The 25,971-nt window shown below is 37.7% G+C and overlaps 1 protein-coding gene across 1 annotated transcript in view; it reads right to left on the reverse strand.

The window, feature by feature from the left end:
* LOC128652320 (septin-4-like) overlaps positions 1 to 25,971 on the reverse strand; it is a gene marked incomplete at its 5' end in the record, with an annotated part of 120,802 nt that overhangs the window by 30,459 nt on the left and 64,372 nt on the right. The window contains one exon of the mRNA XM_053705256.1: positions 9,004 to 9,121. Coding sequence (XP_053561231.1) covers positions 9,004 to 9,121 — 118 coding nt within the window. The remainder of the gene's footprint in view (positions 1 to 9,003; positions 9,122 to 25,971) is intronic.

The raw sequence follows: 25,971 nt of genomic DNA on the forward strand, positions 1-25,971 counted from the left end.
AATGCAGGTGTCGGTGATGTCGGGGGCGGCAGATTAGGGGTTAATAAGTGTAATATTAGGGGTGTTTAGACTCTGGGTTTATGTTAGGGTGTTAGGTGTAGACATAAATTTTATTTCCCCATAGGAATCAATGGGGCTACGTTAGGAGCTGAACGCTGCTTTTTTGCAGGTGTTAGTTTTTTTTTCCAGCTGAATCTGCCCCATTGTTTCCTATGGGGAAATCGTGCACGAGCACATTTAGCCAGCTCACCGCTACCGTAAGCAGCGCTGGTATTACAGTGAGACGTGGAGCTAAATTTTGATCTCCGCTCACTTTTTAGAGGCTAACGCCGGGTTGAAAAAAACCTGTAATACCAGCGTTGTTTTAAGTGAGCGGTGACAAAAAAAGGAGCGTTAGCACCGCAAGCCTTACCGACAAAAACTTGTAATCTAGCCGATTGTTTGTTAAAGGGACAGTAAACACTGTGCAATCATAATATGCATAATGCTTAATTATGCATAGTGAAACAACTTTGCAATATACTTTTATTGTTTATTTCACCTGCTTTTCCTGTAATTTAATTCTGAAAATTGAGGATTTTACAGGGCTGAAAACTGAAAGAGGCTTTACAAGTCTTACCTTGTCACATATCTCTCTAGATTGCAAGTTATCTTATCTTTTCTGCTGAAACGAACAATAGAGATTTTGTTTACTCAGTGATGGTGGCAAACCTTGTCATTTCCAGACTCAACTCTAATTTGCCACATCTAGATAAAGAAACTGGTAGCTGGTGTTTGACCATTGAAATTTTTTTTTCCGCAAACTAGGTGTTAATCTGTTCTAAAACAGTTCAGACTCTGCTGATATGTTAATTTATTGGTAGACTGCAGAAAAAGGTTGCAATTGCAAAGTGTTTACTGTTCATTTAATACCTAAAAGTCAGCCAGATTACGAGTTTTGCGTTATGGCTGGCTCACTAATAACTTGCAAGTTATTTTCACCGCTCACCTTTGAATACAAGCAGTGTTTTGACGTGCTCGTGCACGATTTCCCCATAGACATCAATGGGTAGAGCCGGCTAAAAAAAAGCCTAAAGTCTGCAATCACGGAGCGTAAAGCACAGTAACGCAGCCCCAGTGATGCATATGGGGATAAAAAAAATTGTATGTTTAAACCTAACACCCTAACATAAACTCCAAGTCTAAACACCCCTAATCTGCCACCCCCAACATCGCCGACACCTACATTATACTTATTAACCCCTAATCTGCCGCCCCCAATGTCGCCGTCACCTACATAAATTTATTAACCCCTAATCTGCCGCCCCTAATGTCGCCGCCGCCGCCACTATACTAAAGTTATTAACCCCTAAACCTCTGGCCTCCCACATCACTAACAGTAAATAAATATATTAACCCCTAACGTAACCCTGTCTAACCCTAACGTAACCCTAACACCCCCTAACTTTAATATAATTAAAATAATTCTAAATAAAACTTACTATTAATACCTAAGTAATTCCTATTTAAAACTACCTGTAAAATAAACCCTAAGCTAGCTACAATATAACTAATAGGTACATTGTAGCTAGCTTATGTGTTACTTTTATTTCACAGCTAAGTTTGTATTTATTTTAACTAGGTAGACTAGTTAGTAAATAGTTCCTCTTCTTCCAATGGCTGTTGAAGAATCAAGTTTCTCTTTAAATGACGTCATCAAAGATTGGCTGATAGAATTCAGCCATTAGGAATTAAGGGGGAAAAATCCTATTGGCTGTTGCAATCAGCCAATAGGATTGAGCTTGCATTCTATTGGCTGATTGGAATAGCCAATAGAATGCAAGCTCAATCCTATTGGCTGATTGGATCACGGCTTGTGCGTGATGTCTTGAAGATGGACTCGCTCCGCGCCAGATGGATGAAGATAGAAGATGCCGTCTGGATGAAGACTTCTGCCCGCTTCGATGAAGACTTCTGCCGGCTTCAATGAAGACTTCTGCCGCCTGGATGGATGTCCGGTCTTCAAAAACTGTAAGTGGATCTTCGGGGGTTAGTGTTAGGTTTTTTAAGGGTTTATTGGGTGGGTTTTATTTTTAGATTACAGTTTTGGGCAATGTAAAAGAGCTAAATGCCCTTTCAGGGCAATGCCCATCCAAATGCCCTTTTTAGGGCAATGGGGAGATTAGGTTTATTTAGATAGGATTTTATTTGGGGGGTTTGGTTGTGTGGGTTTTAGTGTTGCGGGGTTGTTTGTATTTATTTATTTTTTACAGGTAAAAGAGCTGATTTCTTTGGGGCAATGCCCTGCAAAAGACCCTTTTAAAGGGACATTAAACCCATATTTTTTTCTTTCATGATTTTGAAAGAGCTTGCAATTTTAAACAATTCTCTAATTTACTTCCATTATCTAATATGCTTTATTCTCTTGATATACTTTATCGAAAATAGGCACAGTAGCTGCTGATTGGTGGCTGCACATAGATGCCTCGTGTGATTGGCTCACCCATGTGCATTGCTATTTCTTCAACAAAGGATATCTGAAAAATAAAACAAATTGAGTCATAGAAGTAAATTGGAAAGTTGTTTAAAATTGTATTCTCTAGCTGAATCGTGAAATTTTTTTTGTGTTTATTGTCCCTTTAAGGGCCATTGGCAGTTTAGTGCAGGCTAGGGGTTTTTTTTATTTTGGGGGGGCTTTTTTATTTTAAAAGGGCTATTAGATTAGGAGTAATTTGTTGTTTTTTTTTGATAATTAATTTTTTTATTTTGTGTAATTTAGTGTTTATTTTTTTGTTGTAATTTAGATAAATGTATTCTGTCCATTTAATTTATTTAATTTTATTATAATGTTAGGTTTTAGTGTAAGGCAGGTTAGGTTTTATTTTACAGGTAACTTTGTATTTATTTTAACTAGGTAGCTAGTAAATAGTTAATAACTATTTACTAACTAGTCTACCTAGTTAAAATAAATACAAACTTAGCTGTGAAATAAAAATAAAACCTAAGATAGATACAATGTAACTATTAGTTATATTGTAGCTAGCTTATGGTTTATTTTACAGGTAAGTATTTAGTTTTACTAGGAATTAGTTAGTTATTAATAGTAGGTTTTATTTAGATTTATTTTAATTATATTTAAGTTAGGGGGTGTTAGGGTTAGGGTTACTTTAGGGTTAGGTTTAGGGGTTAATAGGTTTATTATAGCGGCGGAGTGGGCGGGCGGCAGATTAGGGGTTAATCATATTTAAATAGTGTTTGCGATGCGGACGGGCGGCGGTTTAGGGGTTAATAATTTTATTATAGCGGCAGCGATGTCGGGGAGGGCGGAATAGTTGTTAATACATTTTTTAAGTGGCGGCGATGTCCGGAGTGGCAGATTAGGGGTTAATAATTTTATTTTATTATTTGCGATGTGGGAGGGCCTCGGTTTAGGGGTTAATAGGTAGTTTATGGGTGTTAGTGTACTTTGTGACAGTTTAGCTATGAGTTTTATGCTACAGCTTTGTAGCGTAACACTCATAACTACTGACTTTAGATGGCGGTACGAATCTTGTCGGTATAGGGTGTACCGCTAACTTTTTGGCCTCCCAGGCAAAACTCGTAATATCGGCGCTATGAGAGTCCCATTGAAAAAGGACTTTTTTAAAAGTGAGCGGTACACCTATACTGACAAGACTCGTAATAGAAGTGGTAGGGAAAAAGCAGCTTTTTCACTCATAACACAAAACTCGTAATCTAGCTGAGTGTGTGAAAATGGACAGAACTATATAAATAAAGAAGCATAGATACATAAGAGCATATTACTACAGCTCGGCATTACACAGTTAAAGGGACAGTCTAGTCAAAACTTTCACGATTCAAATAGGGCATGCAATTTTAAACAGCTTTCCAATTTACTTTTATCATCAAATTTACTTTGTTCTCTTGTATTCTTTATGGGAAGCTAAACCTAGGTAAGCTCATATGCTAATTTCTAAGCCAATGAACTGCCTCTTATCTCATTTAGATTTTGACAGTTAGACACTGCTAGTTCATGTGTGTCATATAGATAACATTGTGCTCACTCCCGTGGAGTTATTTATGAGTCAGCACTGATTGGCTAAAATGCATGTTTGACAAAAGAACTGAGATAAGGGGGCAGTCTGCTGAGGCTTAGAAACCAGGTAATCACAGAGGTAAAAAGTGTATTAATATAACAGTGTTGGTTATACAAAACTGGGGAATGGATAATATAATATCTAATCTAATATCTAATATCTAGCTTTTTTAAACAATAGAAATTCTGGAGTAGACTGTCCCTTTAAGCAGTGCAAAAATGTCAAGATGTAGAATGTTCTTTATATAATGGAATCTGCAGCTATTTAAAGGGACATGAAACACAATATTTTTCTTTCTTTCAGATACAACATAAAATTTTAAACAACTTTCAAGTTTACTTTCACTAAGTTGTTTCAATCTCTTGCTATCCTTGGTTGAATAAGCAACAATGCATTACTGGGAGCTAATTAACACATTGGGGGCGCGATCCGATATAGATCGCAGTTTGCGGCGCAAGCGAGGGAACCGGCGTCGCCCGCAGTTTCAGCTCGCAACTCGAGCCATCCCATATATGTCGCCGTCAGATGCTAACGTGCCGTAAGTCGGATAAACCAGCGATGTCCAGAAATCTGCGTAAGTACAAATTTCTGGCATCGCCAGTGACTTGCGGCACGTTAGAAACTCCCGGCGCCTATAAAACCTGACTAAAGTCTAAAACACCCGCACTGTCTAACACGCCTCCCTAACATAGCCCGCACTGTCTAACACGCCTCCCTAACATAGCCCGCACTGTCTAACCCTCTATCCGCTATCCCCCCTCACTATCCTAACAATAAAAAAGCTATTAACCCCTAAACCGCCGCTCCCGTACCCCGCCGCCAGCTATATTATATCTATAACCCCCTAAAGTGAGCCCCTAACACCGCCGCCATCTATATTAAAATTATTAACCCCTAATGTAAGCCCCTTACACCGCTGCCATCTCTATTAAAATGATTAACCCCTAATTTAATCTACCTACCCCGCCGCCAGCTATATTATCTATATTAACCCTAAGTATATTATAGTTAATATAGGTATTACATTATATATATTAACTATATTAACCCTAATTATATTAGGGTTAATATAGTTAATATAGTTACTATAGTATTTATATTAACTATATTAACTCTATCTAACCCTAACACCCCTAACTAAATTTATATTAAATTAATCTAATTCATTTATAAACTAAAATATTCCTATTTAAATCTAAATACTTACCTATAAAATAAACCCTAAGATAGCTACAATATAATTAATAATTACATTGTAGCTATGTTAGGGTTAATATTTATTTTACAGGTAAATTGTTAATTATTTTAACTAGGTATAATAGATATTAAATAGTTATTAACTATTTAATATCTACCTAGTTAAAATAATTACCCAATTACCTGTAAAATAAATCCTAACCTAAGTTACAAATACACCTACACTATCAATAAATTTAAGAAACTACAAACATCTATCTAAAAATACAATTAAATTAACTAAACTAAATTACAAAAAAAAAACAAACACTAAATTACAAAAAATAAAAAAAAGATTACAAGATATTTAAGCTAATTACACCTATTCTAAGCCCCCTAATAAAATAATAAACCCCCAAAATAAAAAAAATTCCCTGCCCTATTCTAAATTAAACAAATTTCAAAGCTCTTTACCTTACCAGCCCTTAAAAGGGCCTTTTGTGGGGCATGCCCCAAAGAATTCAGCTCTTTTGCATACAACAAATACAATCCCCCCCCCCCCCCCATTACAACCCACCACCCACATACCCCTATTCTAAAACCACCCAAACCCCCCCTTAAAAAAGCCTAACACTACCCCCCTGAAGATCTCCCTACCTTGTCTTCACCACACCGGGCCGAACTCCTGATCCGATCCGGGCGATGTCTTCCTCCAAGCGGCAAAGAAGAATTCTTCCTCCGGCGATGTCTTCCTCCAAGCGGCAAAGAAGAATTCTTCCCCCGGCGACGTCTTCCTCCAAGCGGCAGCAAAGTCTTCATTCTTCCGGCGGCATCTTCAATCTTCTTTCTTCGCTCCGCCACCGCGGAGCATCCATCCTGGCCGACTGCTGTACTTGGAATGAGGTACCTTTAAATGACGTCATCCAAGATGGCGTCCGCCGAATTCCGATTGGCTGATAGGATTCTATCAGCCAATCGGAATTAAGTTAGAAAAATCTGATTGGCTGATTGAATCAGCCAATCAGATTCAAGTTCAATCCAATTGGCTGATCCAATCAGCCAATCAGATTGAGCTTGCATTCTATTGGCTGTTCCGATCAGCCAATAGAATGCGAGCTCAATCTGATTATCTGTTCGGATCAGCCAATCGGATTGAACTTGAATCTGATTGGCTGATTCAATCAGCCAATCAGATTTTTCTAACTTAATTCCGATTGGCTGATAGAATCCTATCAGCCAATCGGAATTCGGCGGACGCCATCTTGGATGACGTCATTTAAAGGTACCTCATTCCAAGTACAGCAGTCGGCCAGGATGGATGCTCCGCGGCGGCGGAGCGAAAAAAGAAGATTGAAGATGCCGCCGGAAGAATGAAGACTTTGCTGCCGCTTGGAGGAAGATGTCGCCGGAGGAAGAATTCTTCTTTGCCGCTTGGAGGAAGACATCGCCGGAGGAAGTCTTCTTTGCCGCTTGGAGGAAGACATCGCCCGGATCGGATCAGGAGTTCGGCCCGGTGTGGTGAAGACAAGGTAGGGAGATCTTCAGGGGGGTAGTGTTAGGCTTTTTTAAGGGGGGTTTGGGTGGTTTTAGAATAGGGGTATGTGGGTGGTGGGTTGTAATGGGGGGGGGATTGTATTTGTTGTATGCAAAAGAGCTGAATTCTTTGGGGCATGCCCCACAAAAGGCCCTTTTAAGGGCTGGTAAGGTAAAGAGCTTTGAAATTTGTTTAATTTAGAATAGGGCAGGGAATTTTTTTTATTTTGGGGGTTTATTATTTTATTAGGGGGCTTAGAATAGGTGTAATTAGCTTAAATATCTTGTAATCTTTTTTTTATTTTTTGTAATTTAGTGTTTGTTTTTTTTTGTAATTTAGTTTAGTTAATTTAATTGTATTTTTAGATAGATGTTTGTAGTTTCTTAAATTTATTGATAGTGTAGGTGTATTTGTAACTTAGGTTAGGATTTATTTTACAGGTAATTGGGTAATTATTTTAACTAGGTAGATATTAAATAGTTAATAACTATTTAATATCTATTATACCTAGTTAAAATAATTAACAATTTACCTGTAAAATAAATATTAACCCTAACATAGCTACAATGTAATTATTAATTATATTGTAGCTATCTTAGGGTTTATTTTATAGGTAAGTATTTAGATTTAAATAGGAATATTTTAGTTTATAAATGAATTAGATTAATTTAATATAAATTTAGTTAGGGGTGTTAGGGTTAGATAGAGTTAATATAGTTAATATAAATACTATAGTAACTATATTAACTATATTAACCCTAATATAATTAGGGTTAATATAGTTAATATATATAATGTAATAACTATATTAACTATAATATACTTAGGGTTAATATAGATAATATAGCTGGCGGCGGGGTAGGTAGATTAAATTAGGGGTTAATCATTTTAATAGAGATGGCGGCGGTGTAAGGGGCTTACATTAGGGGTTAATAATATTAATATAGCTGGCGGCGGTATAGGGGGATTAGATTAGGGGTTAATAATTTTTATATAGGTGGCGGCGGTGTAAGGGGTCAGATTAGGGGATAGATAAGGTAGATGGCGGCGGTTTTAGAGGCTCACAGTAGGGGGTTAGTTTATGTAGATGGCGGCGGGGTCCGGGAGCGGCGGTTTAGGGGGTAATAACTTTATTAGGGATTTCGGGGGGGGGGGGGGATCGCGGTTGACAGGGAGATAGACATTGCGCATGCGTTAGGTGTTAGGTTTATTTTAGCAGATCGCGGTTGACAGGGAGATAGACATTGCGCATGCGTTAGGTGTTAGGTTTATTTTAGCAGCCAGTTTAGGAAGTTACGGGGCTCCAATAGTCAGCGTAAGGCTTCTTACGGCTGCTTTTTGTGGCGAGGTGAAAATGGAGTAAGTTTTCTCCATTTTCGCCACGTAAGTCCTTACGCTGCATATTGGATACCAAACTGCGCGGGTTTGGTATACCTGCCTATGGCCCAAAAAACTGCGGGCGACGGCAGAAATATACGGGCGTAACTTCTAGGTTACGCCGTATATGTGATACCAAACCCGCACAAATATTGGCGTCGCCGGCTTTTGCGGGCGACGATTTATATCGGATCGACCCCTGGGTGAGCCAATAAAACAAGGCATACATGTGCAGCCACCAATCAGCAGCTCCTGAGCCTTCCTAGGTATCCTATTCAACAAATTATATCAAGAGAACAAAGGTAAATTGGAAAGCTATTTCAAAGCACATGCTCTGTCTGAATCGTGAAAGAACAAATGTGGGTTTCATGCCCCTTTAAGGTCAGTTAACTCCTGTTAGATAGTGTGTGCTGGGGCTGTTAGTTAGAACATGTATGTGATAGACTGATTATATGCTAGAGTTGTGCTGTAGGTTCTAGGCCTGTGAGTTTTGAAACCTGTTTGTAATGTTGCAGTTGTGTGAAAAAGCCACACAACTTTAGTCAGGAATACTTTATTCTGTTTAGTAAGTGCCATTGTGCAAGGATTTATTTTGTTTTTGTTTATGTTAAAACTGTTTTCCTGCAAATTGCCTGTGAATAAACAGTCCAAGGCATTTACATCTAAATCCAGTGTGTATGGAGAACTTTCTGCTGTGAAGACTGTCAATGCTGTTCCAGGGACAAAATCCCAAGGAGAGGGTAGTTGTGTCACTATATACTGTGTGTATATATGTATATATACTGTATATATATCAGCCCATCATACAAAAACATTTGTGCATTCCTGCATTAGCCTCACCCTCTGCTTCTTTTGCTGTAGCTCTCGAGGTGTCAGACTATCAGCTTTCCCCAGGATAGGAACAATATTTACTCTGTCCTGAAGTGCACGAAGAACCTCTATGTCCAAAGGGCGCATCCTGTAGACAAAGACGACATTACTTACAAAGATTGCTCTTTCTAATTCATGTTCAAAATGGCTTCCACTTAATAAGAAAACACTAGCATGGTAAAACTATAAAAGTTTCTTGGAGTATTGAAAATCTTATTAAAGGTATATAAACATGCAAAAAGAAGATGCTCTAATATGTTAGCGAATTTTATTATTGCACTATTGCTTGCATATATCTATGTGTTTTTTTAAACCCCCTGTAAATTGATTAAACACATACGGCTAGATTACGAGTTTTGCGGTAACAGGGGTGCGTTGCTAACAAGCCTTTTTTTTCTAACGCTACCTTAAGACAACACTGGTATTACAGGTTTTTTTAAACCTGGCGTTAGCCGCAAAAAGGTGAGCGTAGAGCTAAATTTAGCTCCACATCTCACCTCAAAACCAACGTTGCTTACGGTAGTGGTAAGCTTGAAAAACGTGCTTGTGCACGATTTCCCCATAGGAAACAATGGGGCTGAGCCGGCTGAAAAAAAACCTAACACCTGCAAAAAAGCAGCGTTCAGCTCCTAACGCAGCCCCATTGTTTCCTATGGGGAAATTAATTTTATGTCTGCACCTAACACCCTGACATGAACCCTGAGTCTAAACACCCCTAATCTTACACTTTTTAACCCCTAATCTGCCGTCCCTGACATCGCCACAACCTACATTATATTATTAGCCCCTAATCTGCCGCTCCGGACACCGCCGTCACCTACATTATACTTATGAACCCCTAATCTGATGCCCCCAACATCGCCGAACCCTACATTATATTTATGAACCCCTAATCTGCCCCCCCAACATCGCCGCAACTATATTAAATTTATTAACCCCTAATCTGCTGCCGCCACGTCGCCGCCACTATAATAAAGTTGTTAATCCCTAAACCTAAGTCTAAACCTAACACCCCCTAACTTAAATATAATTTAAATACATCTAAATAAATTTACTACAATTAACTAAATAATTCCAATTTAAAACTAAATACTTACCCATAAAATAAACCCTAAGCTAGCTACAATATAACTAATAGTTACATTGTAGCTATCTTAGGATTTATATTTATTTTACAGGCAACTTTGTTTTTATTTTAACTAGGTACAATAGTTATTAAATAGTTATTAACTATTTAATAACTACCTAGTTAAAATAAATACAAATTTAACTGTAAAATAAACCCTAACCTAAGTTACAATTACACCTAACACTACACTATCATTAAACTAATTACCTAAACTACCTACAATTAATTACAATTAAATAAAATAAACTAAATTACGGGAAAAAAAACAAACACTAAATTACAGAAAATAAAAAAAAGAATTACAAGAATTTTAAACTAATTGCACCTAATCTAATCCCCCTAATAAAATAAAAAAGCCCCCCAAAATAATAAAATTCCCTACCCTACACTAAATGACAAACAGCCCTTAAAAGGGTCTTTTGCGGGGCATTGCCCCAAAGTAATCAGCTCTTTCACCTGTAAAAAAAAATACAATACCCCAACATCCACCACCCACACACCCAACCCTACTCTAAAACCCACCCAATACCCCCTTAATAAAACCTAACACTACCCCCTTGAAGATCACCCTACCTTGAGACGTCTTCACCCAGCCAGGCACAAGTGGACCTCCAGAGGGGCAGAAGTCTTCATCCGATCCGGGCAGAAGAGGTCCTCCAAGCGGCAGAAGTCTTCATCCAGGCGGCATCTTCTATCTTCATCCTTCCGGAGCGGAGCGGGTCCATCTTCAAGACATCCAACGTGGAGCATCCTCTTCATCCGACGGCCGATGACTGAATGACTGGTCCTTTAAGTGACGTCATACAAGATGGCGTCCCTTGAATTCCGATTGGCTGATAGAATCCTATCAGCCAATCGGAATTAAGGTAGGAAAAATCATATTGTCTGATGCAATCAGCCAATAGGATTGACCTCGCATTCTATTGGCTGATTGGAACAGCCAATAGAATGCAAGCTCAATCCTATTGGCTGATTGGATCAGCCAATCACATTGAACTTAAATCAGCCAATAGGATTTTTCCTACCTTAATTCCAATTGGCTGATAGGATTCTATCAGCCAATCGGAATTCAAGGGATGCCATCTTGGATGACGTCACTTAAAGGACCAGTCATTCAGTCGTCGGCCGTCGGATGAAGAGGATGCTCCACGTCGTATGTCTTGAAGATGGACCCGCTCCGCTCCGGAAGGATGAAGATAGAAGATGCTGCCTGGATTAAGACTTCTGCCCTTCTGGAGGTCCACTTGTGCCTGGCTGGGTGAAGATGTCTCAAGGTAGGGTGATCTTCAAGGGGGTAGTGTTAGGTTTTATTAAGGGGGTATTGGGTGGGTTTTAGAGTAGGGTTTGGTGTGTGGGTGGATGGTTTTAATGTTGGGGGGTATTGTATTTTTTTTTACAGGTGAAAGAGCTGATTACTTTGGGGCAATGCCCTGCAAAAGGCCCTTTTAAGGGCTATTTGTAATTTAGTGTAGGGTAGGGAATTTTATTATTTTGGGGGGCTTTTTTGTTTTATTAGGGGGATTAGATTAGGTGTAATTAGTTTAAAATTCTTGTAATTCTTTTTTTATTTTCTGTAATTTAGTGTTGTTTTTTTCCGTAATTTAGTTTATTTAATTTAATTGTAATTAATTGTAGGTAGTTTAGGTAATTAGTTTAATGATAGTGTAGTGTTAGGTGTAATAGTAATTTAGGTTAGGATTTATTTTACAGGTAAATTTGTACTTTTTTTAACTAGGAAGTTATTAAATAGTTAATAACTATTTAATAACTATTGTACCTAGTTAAAATAAATACAAAGTTGCCTGTAAAATAAATATAAATCCTAAGCTAGCTACAATGTAACTATTAGTTATATTGTAGCTATTTTAGGATTTATTTTATAGGTAAGTATTTAGTTTTAAATAGGAATTATTTAGTTAATAGTAGTACATTTATTTCATTTTATTTAAATTATATTTAAGTTAGGGGGGGTTAGGGTTAGGGTTAGACTTAGGTTTAGGGGTTAATAAATTTAATATAGTAGCGGCGACGTTGTGGGCGGCAGATTAGGAGTAAATAAATGTAGGTAGGTGTCGGCGATGTTATGGACGGCAGATTAGGAGTTAATAAAATTTAACTAGTGTTTGCGAGGTGGGAGTGTGGCGATTTAGGGGTTAATAAATATATTAAAGTGGCAGCAATGTCCGGTCGGCAGATTAGGGGTTAAATAATTTTATTATAGTGTTTGCGATGTGGGGGGGGGGCTCGGTTTAGGGGTTAATAGGTAGTTTATGGTTGTTAGTGTACTTTGTAGCACTTTAGTTAAGAGCTTTATGTTACGGTGTTAGCACATAAAACTCTTAACTACTGACTTTTAAATGCGGTAGGAGTCTTGCCAGGAGAGGGTCTACCGCTCACTTTTTCAGGCGATCGTAATACCGGCGTGAAGCAAATCCCATTAAAAAGATAGGATACGCAATTGACGTAAGGGGATTTGCGGTATGCTAAAATCGCGGAAATAAAGTGAGCGGTAGACCCTTTCCTGCCTGACTCATAATACCAGCGGGCGTTAAAAAGCAGCGTTAGGACCCCTTAACGCTGCTTTTTAAGGCTAACGCAAGACTCGTAATCTAGCCGATAGTTAAAGTCAGCTTTATAGCAGCAATGCACTACTGGAAGTGAGAGGACTAAGTACATTTGATAATAGAAGTGAATTTAAAAGTGTTTTAAAATCACATGCTCTATCTGAATCATACAAAATGTATTATTATCCCTTAAAATTTGATGGCTTTGCAGAATAGCCCTTAAAGGGACAGTATACACCAATTTTCATATAACTGCATGTAATAGACACTACTATAAAGAATAATATGCACAGTAACTGATATAAAAATTGAGTAAAATTTTTTTTTAAAAACTTACTTAGAAGCTTGCCGTTTAGCTCTGTTTAAAAGGTTACTGGAATACCCACTGCAAGTGGGAAATAGCAGACCCCCCCTTTCTTTGCATATGAAAAGACCCTTTACACAAAGCAAAGCAAGCTAGAGTAGGTATATGTTGGTATTCTCCTAAAACATTGGGGCTTGGTTAGGAGTCTGAAAATCAGAGCAATGTTATTTAAAAATAAGCAAAACTATCCATTTAAAAAAAAAAAAACTTTATGGGCTATATAAATAGATCATCTACAAAACTTTTGCAAAGAAAAAGAGTGTATAATGTCCCTTTAAGTGCAATCCCTAATTATAAAAAAAGACAGATCAAATGATTATAAAGAAGGCAATAAAACAGGAAGTTCGTATGTTTCCTGGGTTCTTAAATTGTATGTGCATTGTATTCAAGGCTTATTGTGTGTATGACAGTGAGATGATTTTCTAAAGTGCATGTAAGGGAAAGTACCAAACATTCTATGGAGTTTATTGTACTTTTGGCAAATACATTATCTTGGATGGGGCTCAAATGAAGAGAATTAATAGTGCCCTGTACAAATTAAACACAAATACCATTCACAAATGTGCTAATGGTTTAATAATTAATACCCTTATTACATTGGGTATAAAAAATAGGCATTCATACAAATTACCACTGGTTTTAACACCACCCATTGCTAAATATTAAAGTCAAAGTCAAACCTAGCGTTTTACAAATGCTAGGATTGACTATTGAAACAAATAAAGGGGACTTTCATTCATAAAGTATAAGATACTTCATGTAGAAAGCTCCTTTATTTGTTTCAATCGATCGCCATTTTTAGCTGCTACAGCAGCCCACGGCTAAAAAAAATTCTGCTAAGAGGTGACGTTTTCACCTTCTAGCCAATAGCCGAGCGGTAAATCCGGCTCCCATGGGTGTTTTATCTTAGTTTATATAAGGAGATCAAGCACAGGTCTTCATAACTGTAAACTTTATTAAGAATGCTATACACACACACACTATGCAAGAGGCACTACCTGACACTACCATTGTGCACATAACAACAGGTTGATATGGTTCATACCAACTGATAATCTCAATATCACACATTTCCCTTTTTCTTTTCTTTTTAAACAAAAGAAAACTTAAAGTACATTTTTTTTTTTAACTGTAGTCTATGCGAAAAAACTTCAGTCCCTTTTAACATTGTTCAATTAGACGATTAGGTTTTTTGATATATTGACCTGACCTTGTTTGCATTGCATCACTGTCAGCAAGTCAGTTGAGCTTTGCAAAGTTTCTCTGGCATCTTCATTCTCCAGCTGCAATGGAATGTTCAATGTATCCTCACAGGTTTCCTTCACTGTCGAATTGTTGTGAACTGATGGAATAGCCATAAAATGTCTACGATTCCTACGTAAACATTGCCCATCATTGGTTTGAACTGCATACGATCTTGTAGAATATTGCTGGATAACTGTCCCTTCAGTATTCCAGCTGTCTGAACCTTGTACTCGCACAGGAGTTTGTACCTGAAGATTCTCCAAAGGCTTTGCAGCTCGGTCATAGTGTTCATTCCTTTTTTTCTCTGAGTTTCAATTTGGTTTCTATTACATGTTTTTGTGGGAACCTTTTCCAAGGTTTCACAACTGATACTCGTGTGACCAGCTGTCTGCCAAACAATAATTCTCCCGGCGACTTCCCACATTTTAAAGGAGTAGCCCTATAGCTAAGAAGAGCCAGACATGGATCCTCATCTGCATCTGTTGGTTTACGAAGTATGTTTTTCACTATCTTTACTCCAGCTTCTGCTAATCCATTTGCTTGTGGATATCCCGGGCTGGATGTTTGATGTTCAAATTCATAGGTACTGGCAAAAAAACTAAACTCTCTACAATTGAATTGAGGACCATTGTCTGATATTATTACTCTTGGAATGTCATGTCTCGCCAAAATTGCTTTTACTTTTTTGATCACTGTACTTGCTGACTCATCTTCCAATAATGCTATCTCTGGGTAATTAGAGAAGTAATCCATTACTAAGATATAATGCTGATTTTTGAAAACAAACAAGTCCATTCCTAACTTTTCCCAGGGTGCCAACGGGAAGTCCGTTTCCAGTATAGGCTCTTTAGGTAACTGAGGTAGGAATTTTTGGCAAGTCTGCCATTGAGTGATCATTGTCTCAATGTTTTCATTCATGTTTGGCCAGTACAAAATTTCTCTAGCTCGTCTTTTTGTCTTTTCTATACCTGAATGACCTTCATGTAGTCTTTTCAGTATGCAAACTCGCTGGTACAATTATCTTTTGTCCTTTCAAAAGTAACCCTTTTATCAAAGAAATTTCAGAAATGTATGGTCTATACAGTGATGGCATTAGTGTCTTAGATTTTCCACTAGAAACTGCTTTCTTCACTTGACTTAAAAGAGCATCTGTTTCTGTAGCCTGTTCTATTGCTGCCCACATTGCATGACTAAACGGGGCTGTCTTCAAGATCAGATTGACGTGAACAGTCACCTCTTTCTGCAACTGTAACTCCTCATTGTTAAATGGTAAGTAAGCTTGTGACAGAGCATCCGCTACCACCAACTCCTTGCCAAGTATAAAATCCAAGGTGAAGTCATACCTTTGAAGTCTCAGCAACAAACATTGAAATCTTGGAGGTGCATCTATCAAGCCCTTTTGGTAGATGTGAATCAAAGGTTTGTGATCAGTTTCTGCTGAAAATATTCTCCCATACAAATAAACATGAAATTTTTCACATCCGTAAACTAGTCCCAGTGTTTCCTTTTCAATTTGAGCATATGATTTTTCAGTATCTGTCAATTCCCTAGATGCATAAGCCACAGGCATCCATCCCGAGCCTTGATTTTGAAATAGAACTGCTCCCAATCCATTTTGTGAAGCATCAGTTGACAACTTTGTTTTTGCTGTTGGATCAGAGAATTGCAGTGCAGTCGTAAGCATTTCCTTCAAAAACTTCCATTCTTTCTGGTGATTCTCTGACCATTCCCAGGCATAGTTTTTTCTGATTAGTTTTCGCATTAGTGCAGTTTTGTCTGGTAAATTAGGTATGAACTTGCCAAGGTAATTCTCCATTCCTAGTAAGCGTTGTATATCTTGCTTATTTTCTGGCTGTGGCATTTCTGTAATTGCCTTAATCTTTTTCATGTCTGGTAAAACACCACCTCCCGTGAGTTGTTCTCCCAAATATTGAATTGAAGTTTTTCTGAATTGACACTTTGTCTTATTGAACTTCAAATCATTCTTCTTAGCAAAACTAAGACCATCTTTAGCCTTTCATCATGTTCTTGCTTGGTTTTACCCCAGATCAGAATATCATCAATAAATACGGTTGTGCCTGGTATTCGTTCAAGAAGTTGCTGCATGGTACTTTGAAACACTTCTGGTGCTGAACATAAGCCGAACAGCAATTGTTTGTAACAGTACCTCCCAAAAGGAGTATTGAAAATGCAGAGTTTCATGCTTTCCTCCTCCAGTGGAATTTGCTAAAATCCTGAGGATGCATCCAGTTTACTGAATACAGTTGCTCCACTTAGCTCCCCAAGCAATTCTGGTTTTGTTGGTAAGTGGAAGTGTTCTCTTAAGATGCTTTTATTCAGTTCCTTGGGATCAATACAGATTCTGAGACCCCCATCCGGTTTTTCCACCAACACCTTAGAATGAACCCAAACAGTTTATCCTCCATCCTGGCAAGTTCCCGTTTACGACGATCCCTTTGAGCAACTGGAACATTTCGTATGGCATGCACTACTGGACGAGAACCTTCTTTTAGTTGTATTTTATGTTGCATTGGAAGACATCCTATTCCTTCAAATACTGCAGCATAGTCTGTTAATAAATGTTCCATGTCCTCTTCTTTGTTAGTTCCATCAATGGCATTTACCCTTTTAATCAGTCCTAAAGTTTCACACATTTGCAGACCCAGTAGAGCTGGTTTTTTTCCTGGAACTACCAGAATGTTCATTTTATGCGTTTGATTTCCATATTCCAGGAACATACTGCACTTGCCAAGCACTGGTATAAAATCCCCATTATATGTCTTAAGTTTAACTGATCTTTTCAGAAGTTCTGGTTTGTTCTTCAATTGGTGATACTTGCTCTCAGGCATCTGGGCCGCGATCCGATAAAAACCGTCGCCCGCAAAAGCTGGCGACGCCAAATTTTGCGCTGGTTTGGTATCACATATACGGCGTAACATAGAAGTTACACTCGTATATTTCTGCCTTCGGCCGTAGTTTTTTGGCCCATAGACAGGTATACCAAACCAGCGCAGTTTGGTATCCAATATAGAGTGTAAGGACTTACGTGGCGAAAATGGAGAAATCTTACTCCATTTTCACCTCGTCACAAATTGCAGGCGTAGTAAGCCTTACGCTGTGTATTGGAGCCCTGTAACTCCCTAAACTGGCTGCAAAATTAAACCTAACACCTAACGCATGCACAATGTCTATCTACCTAATAAAGTATTTAACCCCTAAACCGCCACTCCCGGACCCCACCGCCACCTACATTAACTACCCCCTAATGTGAGCCCCTTACTCCGCCGCCACCTACATTACCTACCCCCTAATGTGAGCCCCTTACTCCGCCGCCACTTACATTACCTACCCCCTAATGTGAGCCCCTTACACCGCCGCCACCTACATCACCTACCCCCTAATGTGAGCCCCTTACACTGCCGCCACCTACATTACGTACCCCCTAATGTGAGCCCCTTATACCGCCGCCACCTACATTACCTACCCCCTAATGTGAGCCCCTTACACAGCCGCCACCTACATTACCTACCCCCTAATGTGAGCCCCTTACACCGCCGCCACCTACATTACCTACCCCCTAATGTGAGCCTCTTACACCGCCACCACATACATTACTTACCCCCTAATGTGAGCCCCTTACACCACCGCCACCTACATTACCTACCTTCTAATGATAGCTCCTACCCCGCCGCCAGCTATATTAAAATTATTAACCCCTAATTTAATGCCCCTACACCGCCGCCAGCTATATTAAAATTATTAACCCCTAATTTAATCCCCCTACACTGCCGCCAGCTATATAAAATACATTAACCCCTAATCTAATCCCCCTACACCGCCGCCACCTATATTAACTATATTAACCCTAATTATATTAGGGTTAATATAGTTAATATAGTTATTATATTATATATATTAACTATATTAACCCTAATTATAGTAGGGTTAATATAGTTAATATAGTTATTATATTATATATATTAACTATATTAACCCTATCTAACTCTAACACCCCTAACTTAATTATTATTAAATAAATCTAAACAATATTAATAATATTAACTAAATTATTCCTATTTAAATATAAATACTTACCTGTAAAATAATCCCTAAGATAGCTACAATATAATTAATAATTACATTGTAGCTATTTTACGGTTTATACTTATTTTACAGGTAACTTGGTATTTATTTTAACTAGGTACAATAGCTATTAAATAGTTAATAACTATTTAATAGCTACCTAGTTAAAATAATTACCAATTTACCTGTAAAATAAATCCTAACCTAAGCTACAAATACACCTACACTATCAATAAATTAAATAAGCTACAAATATCTAAACTAAAATACAATTAAATACACTAAACTAAATTACAAAAAAAACAAACACTAAATTACAAAAAATAAAAAAAGATTACAAGAATTTTAAGCTACTTACACCTAATCTAAGCCCCCTAATAAAATAATAAAGCCCCCCAAAATAAAAAAAATGCCCTACCCTATTCTAAATTAAAAAGTAACCAGCTCTTTTACCAGCCCTTAAAAGGGCTTTTTGCGGAGCATTTCCCCAAAGTAATCAGCTCTTTTGCCTGTAAAAAAAACCACAATACCACCCCCCAACATTACAACCCACCACCCACATACCCCTACTCTAAACCCACCCAAACCCCCCTTAAAAAAACCTAACACTAACCCCCAGAAGATCTCCCTACCTTGAGTCGTCTACACCCAGCCGGGCCGAACTCTTCATCCAGATGTGGTCCTCCATCCCGGCGATGTCTTCATCCAAGCGGCAAAGAAGAGGTCTTCCATCCCGGCGATGTCTTCATCCAAGCAGCAAAGAAGAGGTCTTCCATCCCGGCGATGTCTATTTATAGAATTCTATCAGCCAATCGGAATTAAGGTAGGAAAAATCCTATTGGCTGATGCAATCAGCCAATCGGATTGACGTTCAATTCGATTGGCTGATCCAATCAGCCAATAGGATTAACCTTGCATTCTATTGGCTGTTCCAATCAGCCAATAGAATGCAAGCTCAATCCTATTGGCTGATTGCATCAGCCAATAGGATTTTTCCTACCTTAATTCCGATTGGCTGATAGAATTCTATCAGCCAATCGGAATTGAAGGGACGCCATCTTGGATGACGTAATTTAAAGGAACCTTCATTCTTTGTTAGGACGTCTTAAGAAGAGGATGCTCCGCGCCGGATGTCTTCAAGATGGACCCGCTCCTCGTCGGATGGAAGAAGATAGCAGATGCCGCTTGGATGAAGACTTCTGCCCGGCTGGAGGACCTCTTCTGCCCGGATTTGATGAAGACTTCTGCCCGGATCGGATGAAAACTTCTGCCCGGCTGGGTGAAGACGGCTCAAGGTAGGGTGATCTTCAATGGGGTAGTGTTTTCTTAAGGGGGGATTGGGTGGGTTTTAGAGTAAGGTTGGGTGTGTGGGTTTAATGTTGGGGGGTTGTATTTCTTTTTTTACAGGTAAAAGAGCTGATTACTTTGGGGCAATGCCCCGCAAAAAGCCCTTTTAAGGGCTTTTTGTAATTTAGTGTAGGGTAGGGAATTTTATTATTTTGGGGGGCTTTTTTATTTTATTAGGGGGCTTAGATTAGGTGTAATTAGTTTAAACTTCTTGTATTTTTTTTTTATTTTCTGTAATTTAGTGGGGGGGTTTTGTACTTTAGTTTATTTTATTGTATTTAATGTTAGGTAATTGTAGTTAATTAATTTAATTTATTTAATGATAGTGTAGTGTTAGGTGTAATTGTAACTTAGGTTAGGGTTTATTTTACAGGTAAATTTGTATTTATTTTAACTAGGTAGCTATTAAATAGTTATTAACTATTTAATAGCTATTGTACCTAGTTAAAAATAAATACAAAGTTGCCTGTAAAATAAAAATAAATCCTAAAATAGCTACAATGTAATTATTAATTATATTGTAGCTATCTTAGGGTTTATTTTATAGGCAAGTATTTAATTTTAAATAGGAATAATTTAGTTAATAATAGTAATATTATTTAGATTTATTTAAATAATATTTAAGTTAGGGGGGTGTTAGGGTTAGGGTTAGACTTAGGTTTAGGGGTTAATAACTTTATTATAGTGGCGGCGATGTTGGTGGCGGCAGATTAGGGGTTAATACATTTAATAGGCTATGTGGGCTATGGCGGTTTAGGGGTTAATACTTGAATAGGTTAATTGCGTTGTGGGCTATGGCGGTTTAGGGGTTAATAATTGAGTTATTACATGCGGTGTGGGTTTGATGGCGGATATAGGGGTTAATAGTTTAAATAGGCATATTGCGTTGTGGGGGGTTGTTGGTCTAGGGGTTAATACATTTGTTATTAGTAGTGAGAGGGGGGGATTGCGGATATAGGGGTTTTACGTGTCGGGCTTATTTTTGGGAGGCATGTTAGACTTTTACGGGAGATTTGTTATTTTCTTTACTTTTCTTAGGCGCCGGGAGTTTCTAAAGTGCCGTAAGTCACTAGCAACTCCAGAAATGTGTATTTACGCTTATTTCTGGTTATCGCTAGTTTATCAGACTTACAGCACTTTATGAACTGCCAGCGGGGTATATGTAATACCCCGATGTGCGAGGTGAAATAACGGGCGGTGCAGGTGCCCACGCTTGCGCCGAAACCTGTGCTGTATATGTGATCGCACCCCAGTAGTGCATTGCTGCTCCTTCAACAAATGATTCCAAGCTAATTAAAGGTACAGTCTACACCAGAATTTGTATTGTTTAAAAAGATAGATAATCCCTTTATTACCCATTCCCCAGTTTTGCATAACCAACACAGTTATATTAATATATGTTTTGCCTCTGTGATTACCTTTTATTTAAGCCTCTGAAGATTGCCCCCTTAACTTGGTGCTTTTGACAGACATGCAGTTTAGCCAATCAGTACAGGCTCCTAAATAACTCCACGGGGTGAGCAGAATGTTTTCTATAGGACACACATGAACTAGTACTGTCTAACTGTGAAAAACGTTCAAAATGCTCTGAGCTAGAAGGCGGTTGTCAACGGTTTAGAAATCAGTTTGAGCCTACCTAGGTTTAGTTTTTCAAAAATACCACCAAGGGAACAAAGCAAATTTAATGAAAAGTCAATTGGAAAGTTGTTTAAAATTGCATGCCCTATCTGAATCATAAAAGTTTAATTTTGACTAGAATGTCCCTTTAAGCAAATTTGATAATAGAAGTAAACTGGAAAGTTTGTAACATTGAAATTGTATGTACTACCTAAATCATGAAAGAAAAATGTTGGGTTTCCTGTCCCTTTAAATAGAATGTTCTTAGGCTGCTTCAGGAAGCAATAAATCCCAGAATAATGTAGCCTAAGGAGTAGTTAAAGGGACATTAAACACTTAGCAATATACTTTTATTATTTATTTTGCCCCATTTTCCTGTAATTCTATTCTGAAATTGTGAGCTTTTCAGTTTCTGTTAGAAATGGAAGAGCAGAACACTGTTATATTCCAAACAGCCATTGGCTGCACACTCTAGTGACCTATTTATAATTCTCTCATTGCAGAGAAGGTAACCTAAGTTACAACATGGCAGCTCTCATTGTTTTATAGACACTCAAACTTTACACTAATTTTAACAACTAATAAAACTTTAAAAAATACATCAACATGTTATTCTCAGACTAATCTTTATTTGAATGCATAATTCTAGCATTTATTTAGTGTTTAATGTCCCTTTAAATGATAATGCACACACAGAATAGGGGATTCAAGGGGAGCCATACTAGGCAGGGGACCTAGATCCCTGTAAGCTCTGTTTAATTTCCCTTCCAATTGCAAGCTGCCTGCCATTCTTCTACTACTTTGTACAGTACACACTCGGCTAGATTTAGAGTTTTGTCAGTAAAAAGTCGCATAGCTAATGCTGCTTTTTTTGCCAACACACCCTTCCAACAACGCTGGTATTTAGAGTTGTCTGAGGGGCTGCGTTAGGCTCAAAAAAGGGTGCGTTGAACCTTACTTAGCTCCACTTCACCCCTCAATACCAGCGTTGCTTACGGTAGTGGTAAGCAGCTAAAACATGCTCACGATATCCCCATAGGAAACAATGGGGCAGTTTGGTCTGAAAAAAAACCTAACACCTGCAAAAAAGCAGCGTTCAGCTCCTAACGCAGCCCCATTGTTTTCTATGGGGAAACACTCTCTAAGTCTGCACCTAACACCCTAACATGAACCCCGAGTCTAAACACCCCTAACCTTACACTTATTAACCCCTAATCTGCTGCCCCCGCTATCGCTGACACCTGCATTATATTATTAACCCCTAATCTGCCGCTCCGGACACCGCCGCCACCTACATTATCCCTATGAACCCCTAATCTGCTGCCCCTAACACCGCCGACCCCTACATTATATTTATTAACCCCTAATCTGCCCCCCCCAACGTCACCACTACCTAACTACATTTATTAACCCCTAATCTGCCGACCAGACCTCGCTGCCACAATAATAAATGTATTAACCCCTAAACCGCTGCACTCCCACCTCGCAAACACTAGAATACATTTTATTAACCCCTAATCTGCCCTCCCTAAAATCACCGCCACCTACCTACAATTATTAACCCCTAATCTCCCGCCCGCACCGTCGCCGCTACTATAATAAAGTTATTAACCCCTAAACCTAAGTCTAACCCTAACATCCCCTAACATAAATATAATTTAACACACACAGAGAATAAATAACAGTGGCGCTAACACCCTCTTTAAATATAATAAAAACACTAATGTCAATTCTTACTGTAAATTCTTACAACCACATGTATAATTTCTAAAAAATAGATAAAAACCTGTATACAATTATATGATATTTAAAAGACTATAAAAATTAAAAACAGAACAAATGGAATAACAAAAACGTTTTACCACTTTCCAAAGAAATGTCAGTCCATAAACCACTAGAGTCCTCTGCTGCTTGTTAACCAAATGGATCCTTCACACCAAATGAAGTAGGGCAAAAAACTTGAATTCTGAAAGAAAAAAGCGCAAAGAGAGACTCAAGTGCAATAAATAACACAGACACTGCTGCTCTTAAAAAAATGCACTTACAATGTTTATTAATAATAAAGCAGGTATAAAACAGTTTTCTCCTTCAAGGTAATTAATCCAAATACTCAGCTGCTCCGGTCTGTTTTCACAGCCTTACAATGTCCGCTCCCTTCTAATGTCCACCGGAACTTTCAGTGTAAGGGAAATCCTTGTTGATGGGGCTACGGTAGCCCTGAGAGTCCAAAAAGCAGAGTGTTCTATTCTTAGAACTACGGCTCCTCTGCAGATCCAAAATTCAGTCCTGTGGTGCCTCTACGCGTTTCTTCTGCTATCGTGCAGACTTTCTCAAGAGGATGAAGAGTCTAATGCTGAGTGGATTCAATATCCATCCCAATAAAAACCCTCATAGTAAATCCTATTGGTTGAAATTTCCTCTGTGTAATATGGGTAAGAAATGCTCACTGGGTCCTAGAGACCAAGTTATAAAATGCTACGTTCCTTTTGCACATAACAAATAATGTGTACAGTTAATTACAACACATCTATAGTTAATAAAAGCAAAAGACAAGGGACAATTATTTTGCACAAAAAATTATAACGATAATACAAAAATACAAAACTCCTACCACTAGGTAAAATTTAATAAAGCAAAAAATATATTAAAAGTTGATACAACGTGTGTTAATGCATATACTAAAAAACCCTGCAAACTAAACAATATACATCCAAAATTAATATATGTTGCAATCCCAAAAAACAAATAATTAACACAACAAATGTAACAACAATACTCTAATCCTACAACTAGGTTTAATTTGATGAAGCAAATATAATTAAAAATTAAAACAAGATATATTTATGCGCATATCCTTGCAGCTCAAGCAAGATTCATCTCTATATATGATGAGCATTCACAATCTGGAAATCACATTTTTATTCTCTATGTATATATATGTATACCTTTCCTACTAAAAAAGAGTGATTTAATCCTAAGTATCCAAGTTGATCTGGAGTATAGAGGGATGGATCTACAAAAATGTGTTTAGAAAATTTGATAGTATGTACACTGTCATCTCTATTTAGGTATCATCCTTTTTGGACTAAATTCAAAACATCATATGAAAAAATTAATTCTATACAATTATTAAAGGTTGTTTAAAATTTATTTAGAAGTTGTTTAAAATGGAAGGGAAATAATTATTATATAAACAAGAATTATTAAAGGAACCTTAAGAATATCTAAAAAATGTCAGATTTTTTTATATTAATTACATAAAAGCTGCTATGTCAATGTCTATGTTTAATCCTTTTGGATGTAAACTATTGAGCTTTTGGATCCAAAAAGTTTCTTGTTTTCTTAGGCTCATCAACCTATTGCTACAACTCTTAGGTATCCAATCAATTGCTTGTATTTTTAGAGACCTAGAGTCTCCCCCATGATGTTCCAGAAAATGTAATGGTACACTGTGATTAACTACTTTCTCTTTTATATTATATAGATGTTCTGTCAGTCTACTTCTTATCTTTCTTTTGGTGCGCCCTACATAAATTTTATTACACCCACAAGTTAGGAGGTACACTACATATGTGGTGTCACATGTACACCTACTCTTGATATTAAAAGACTTAATGCCTTCGCTGTCTTTAAAATGACTATCCTTATTGATATGTTTACACATACTGCAAATTTTCTTTCCACACTTGTATGTGCCTGGTTTTAGACTCAGCCAATTACTCTTCCTATCAATTTCTGTTATTTCCGACTTCCTCAATTTACTGGGAGCTAGCAGGTTTTTCAAACTTCTCCCTTTCTTAAAAGTGAACACAGGTTCTTCTGTCAAGATAGGGGCCAGTACAGGGTCCGTCTTAAGAACTCCCCAATGTTTTTTAATTACATTCTTGATGATCTTATGACCCTCGTTGTAAGTAGTAATAAACCTTAAAGTATCCTTATTATCTTGAGTTGATTTATCCTTTTTAGGTTTTAAAATAGAGTCTCTATCAGTTTCTTGTGCCCTATTATATGCTTGTTCTATTGTATTTCTGTTATAGCCCTTTTCTATGAACTTAGTACTCATATGTTCAGCCTCTTTTTTGAACATCTCTATATCTGTACAGTTACGTCTGAGTCTTAAGAACTGTCCATAAGGCACATTGTCTTTCCACCTCTTAAGGTGGGCACTTCCATTGTCTATGTAACTATTTCTATCAGTAGGTTTACTAAAATTACTCACCGCTGTTTTTAAGTTGGCATCTACATATAACCAAAGGTCTAAAAATTCAATTCTTGTTCGTGAATGTTTACCTGTAAAATTTAAGTTAAAATCATTATTGTTCATATGTGTTAAAAAACTATTAATCAATGATTCGTCACCCTCCCAGAGGATGATTACGTCATCTATGTAACGATAATATTTTATAATGTTGTTTTTAAACGGATTATTGTTCCAAACCTTCTCAATTTCAAATCTGTGCATATAAATATTAGCATACGATGGGGCAAATGTAGTCCCCATCGCTGTTCCTTTGACCTGTTTATAGAACACATTTTCAAAAATAAAATAATTGTGCTCTAAGATAAATCTTGTGCAATCTAGGATAAAG

This window comes from Bombina bombina, chromosome 3, assembly GCF_027579735.1.
Source record: "Bombina bombina isolate aBomBom1 chromosome 3, aBomBom1.pri, whole genome shotgun sequence".
NCBI classification, from domain to species: Eukaryota; Metazoa; Chordata; class Amphibia; order Anura; family Bombinatoridae; genus Bombina; species Bombina bombina.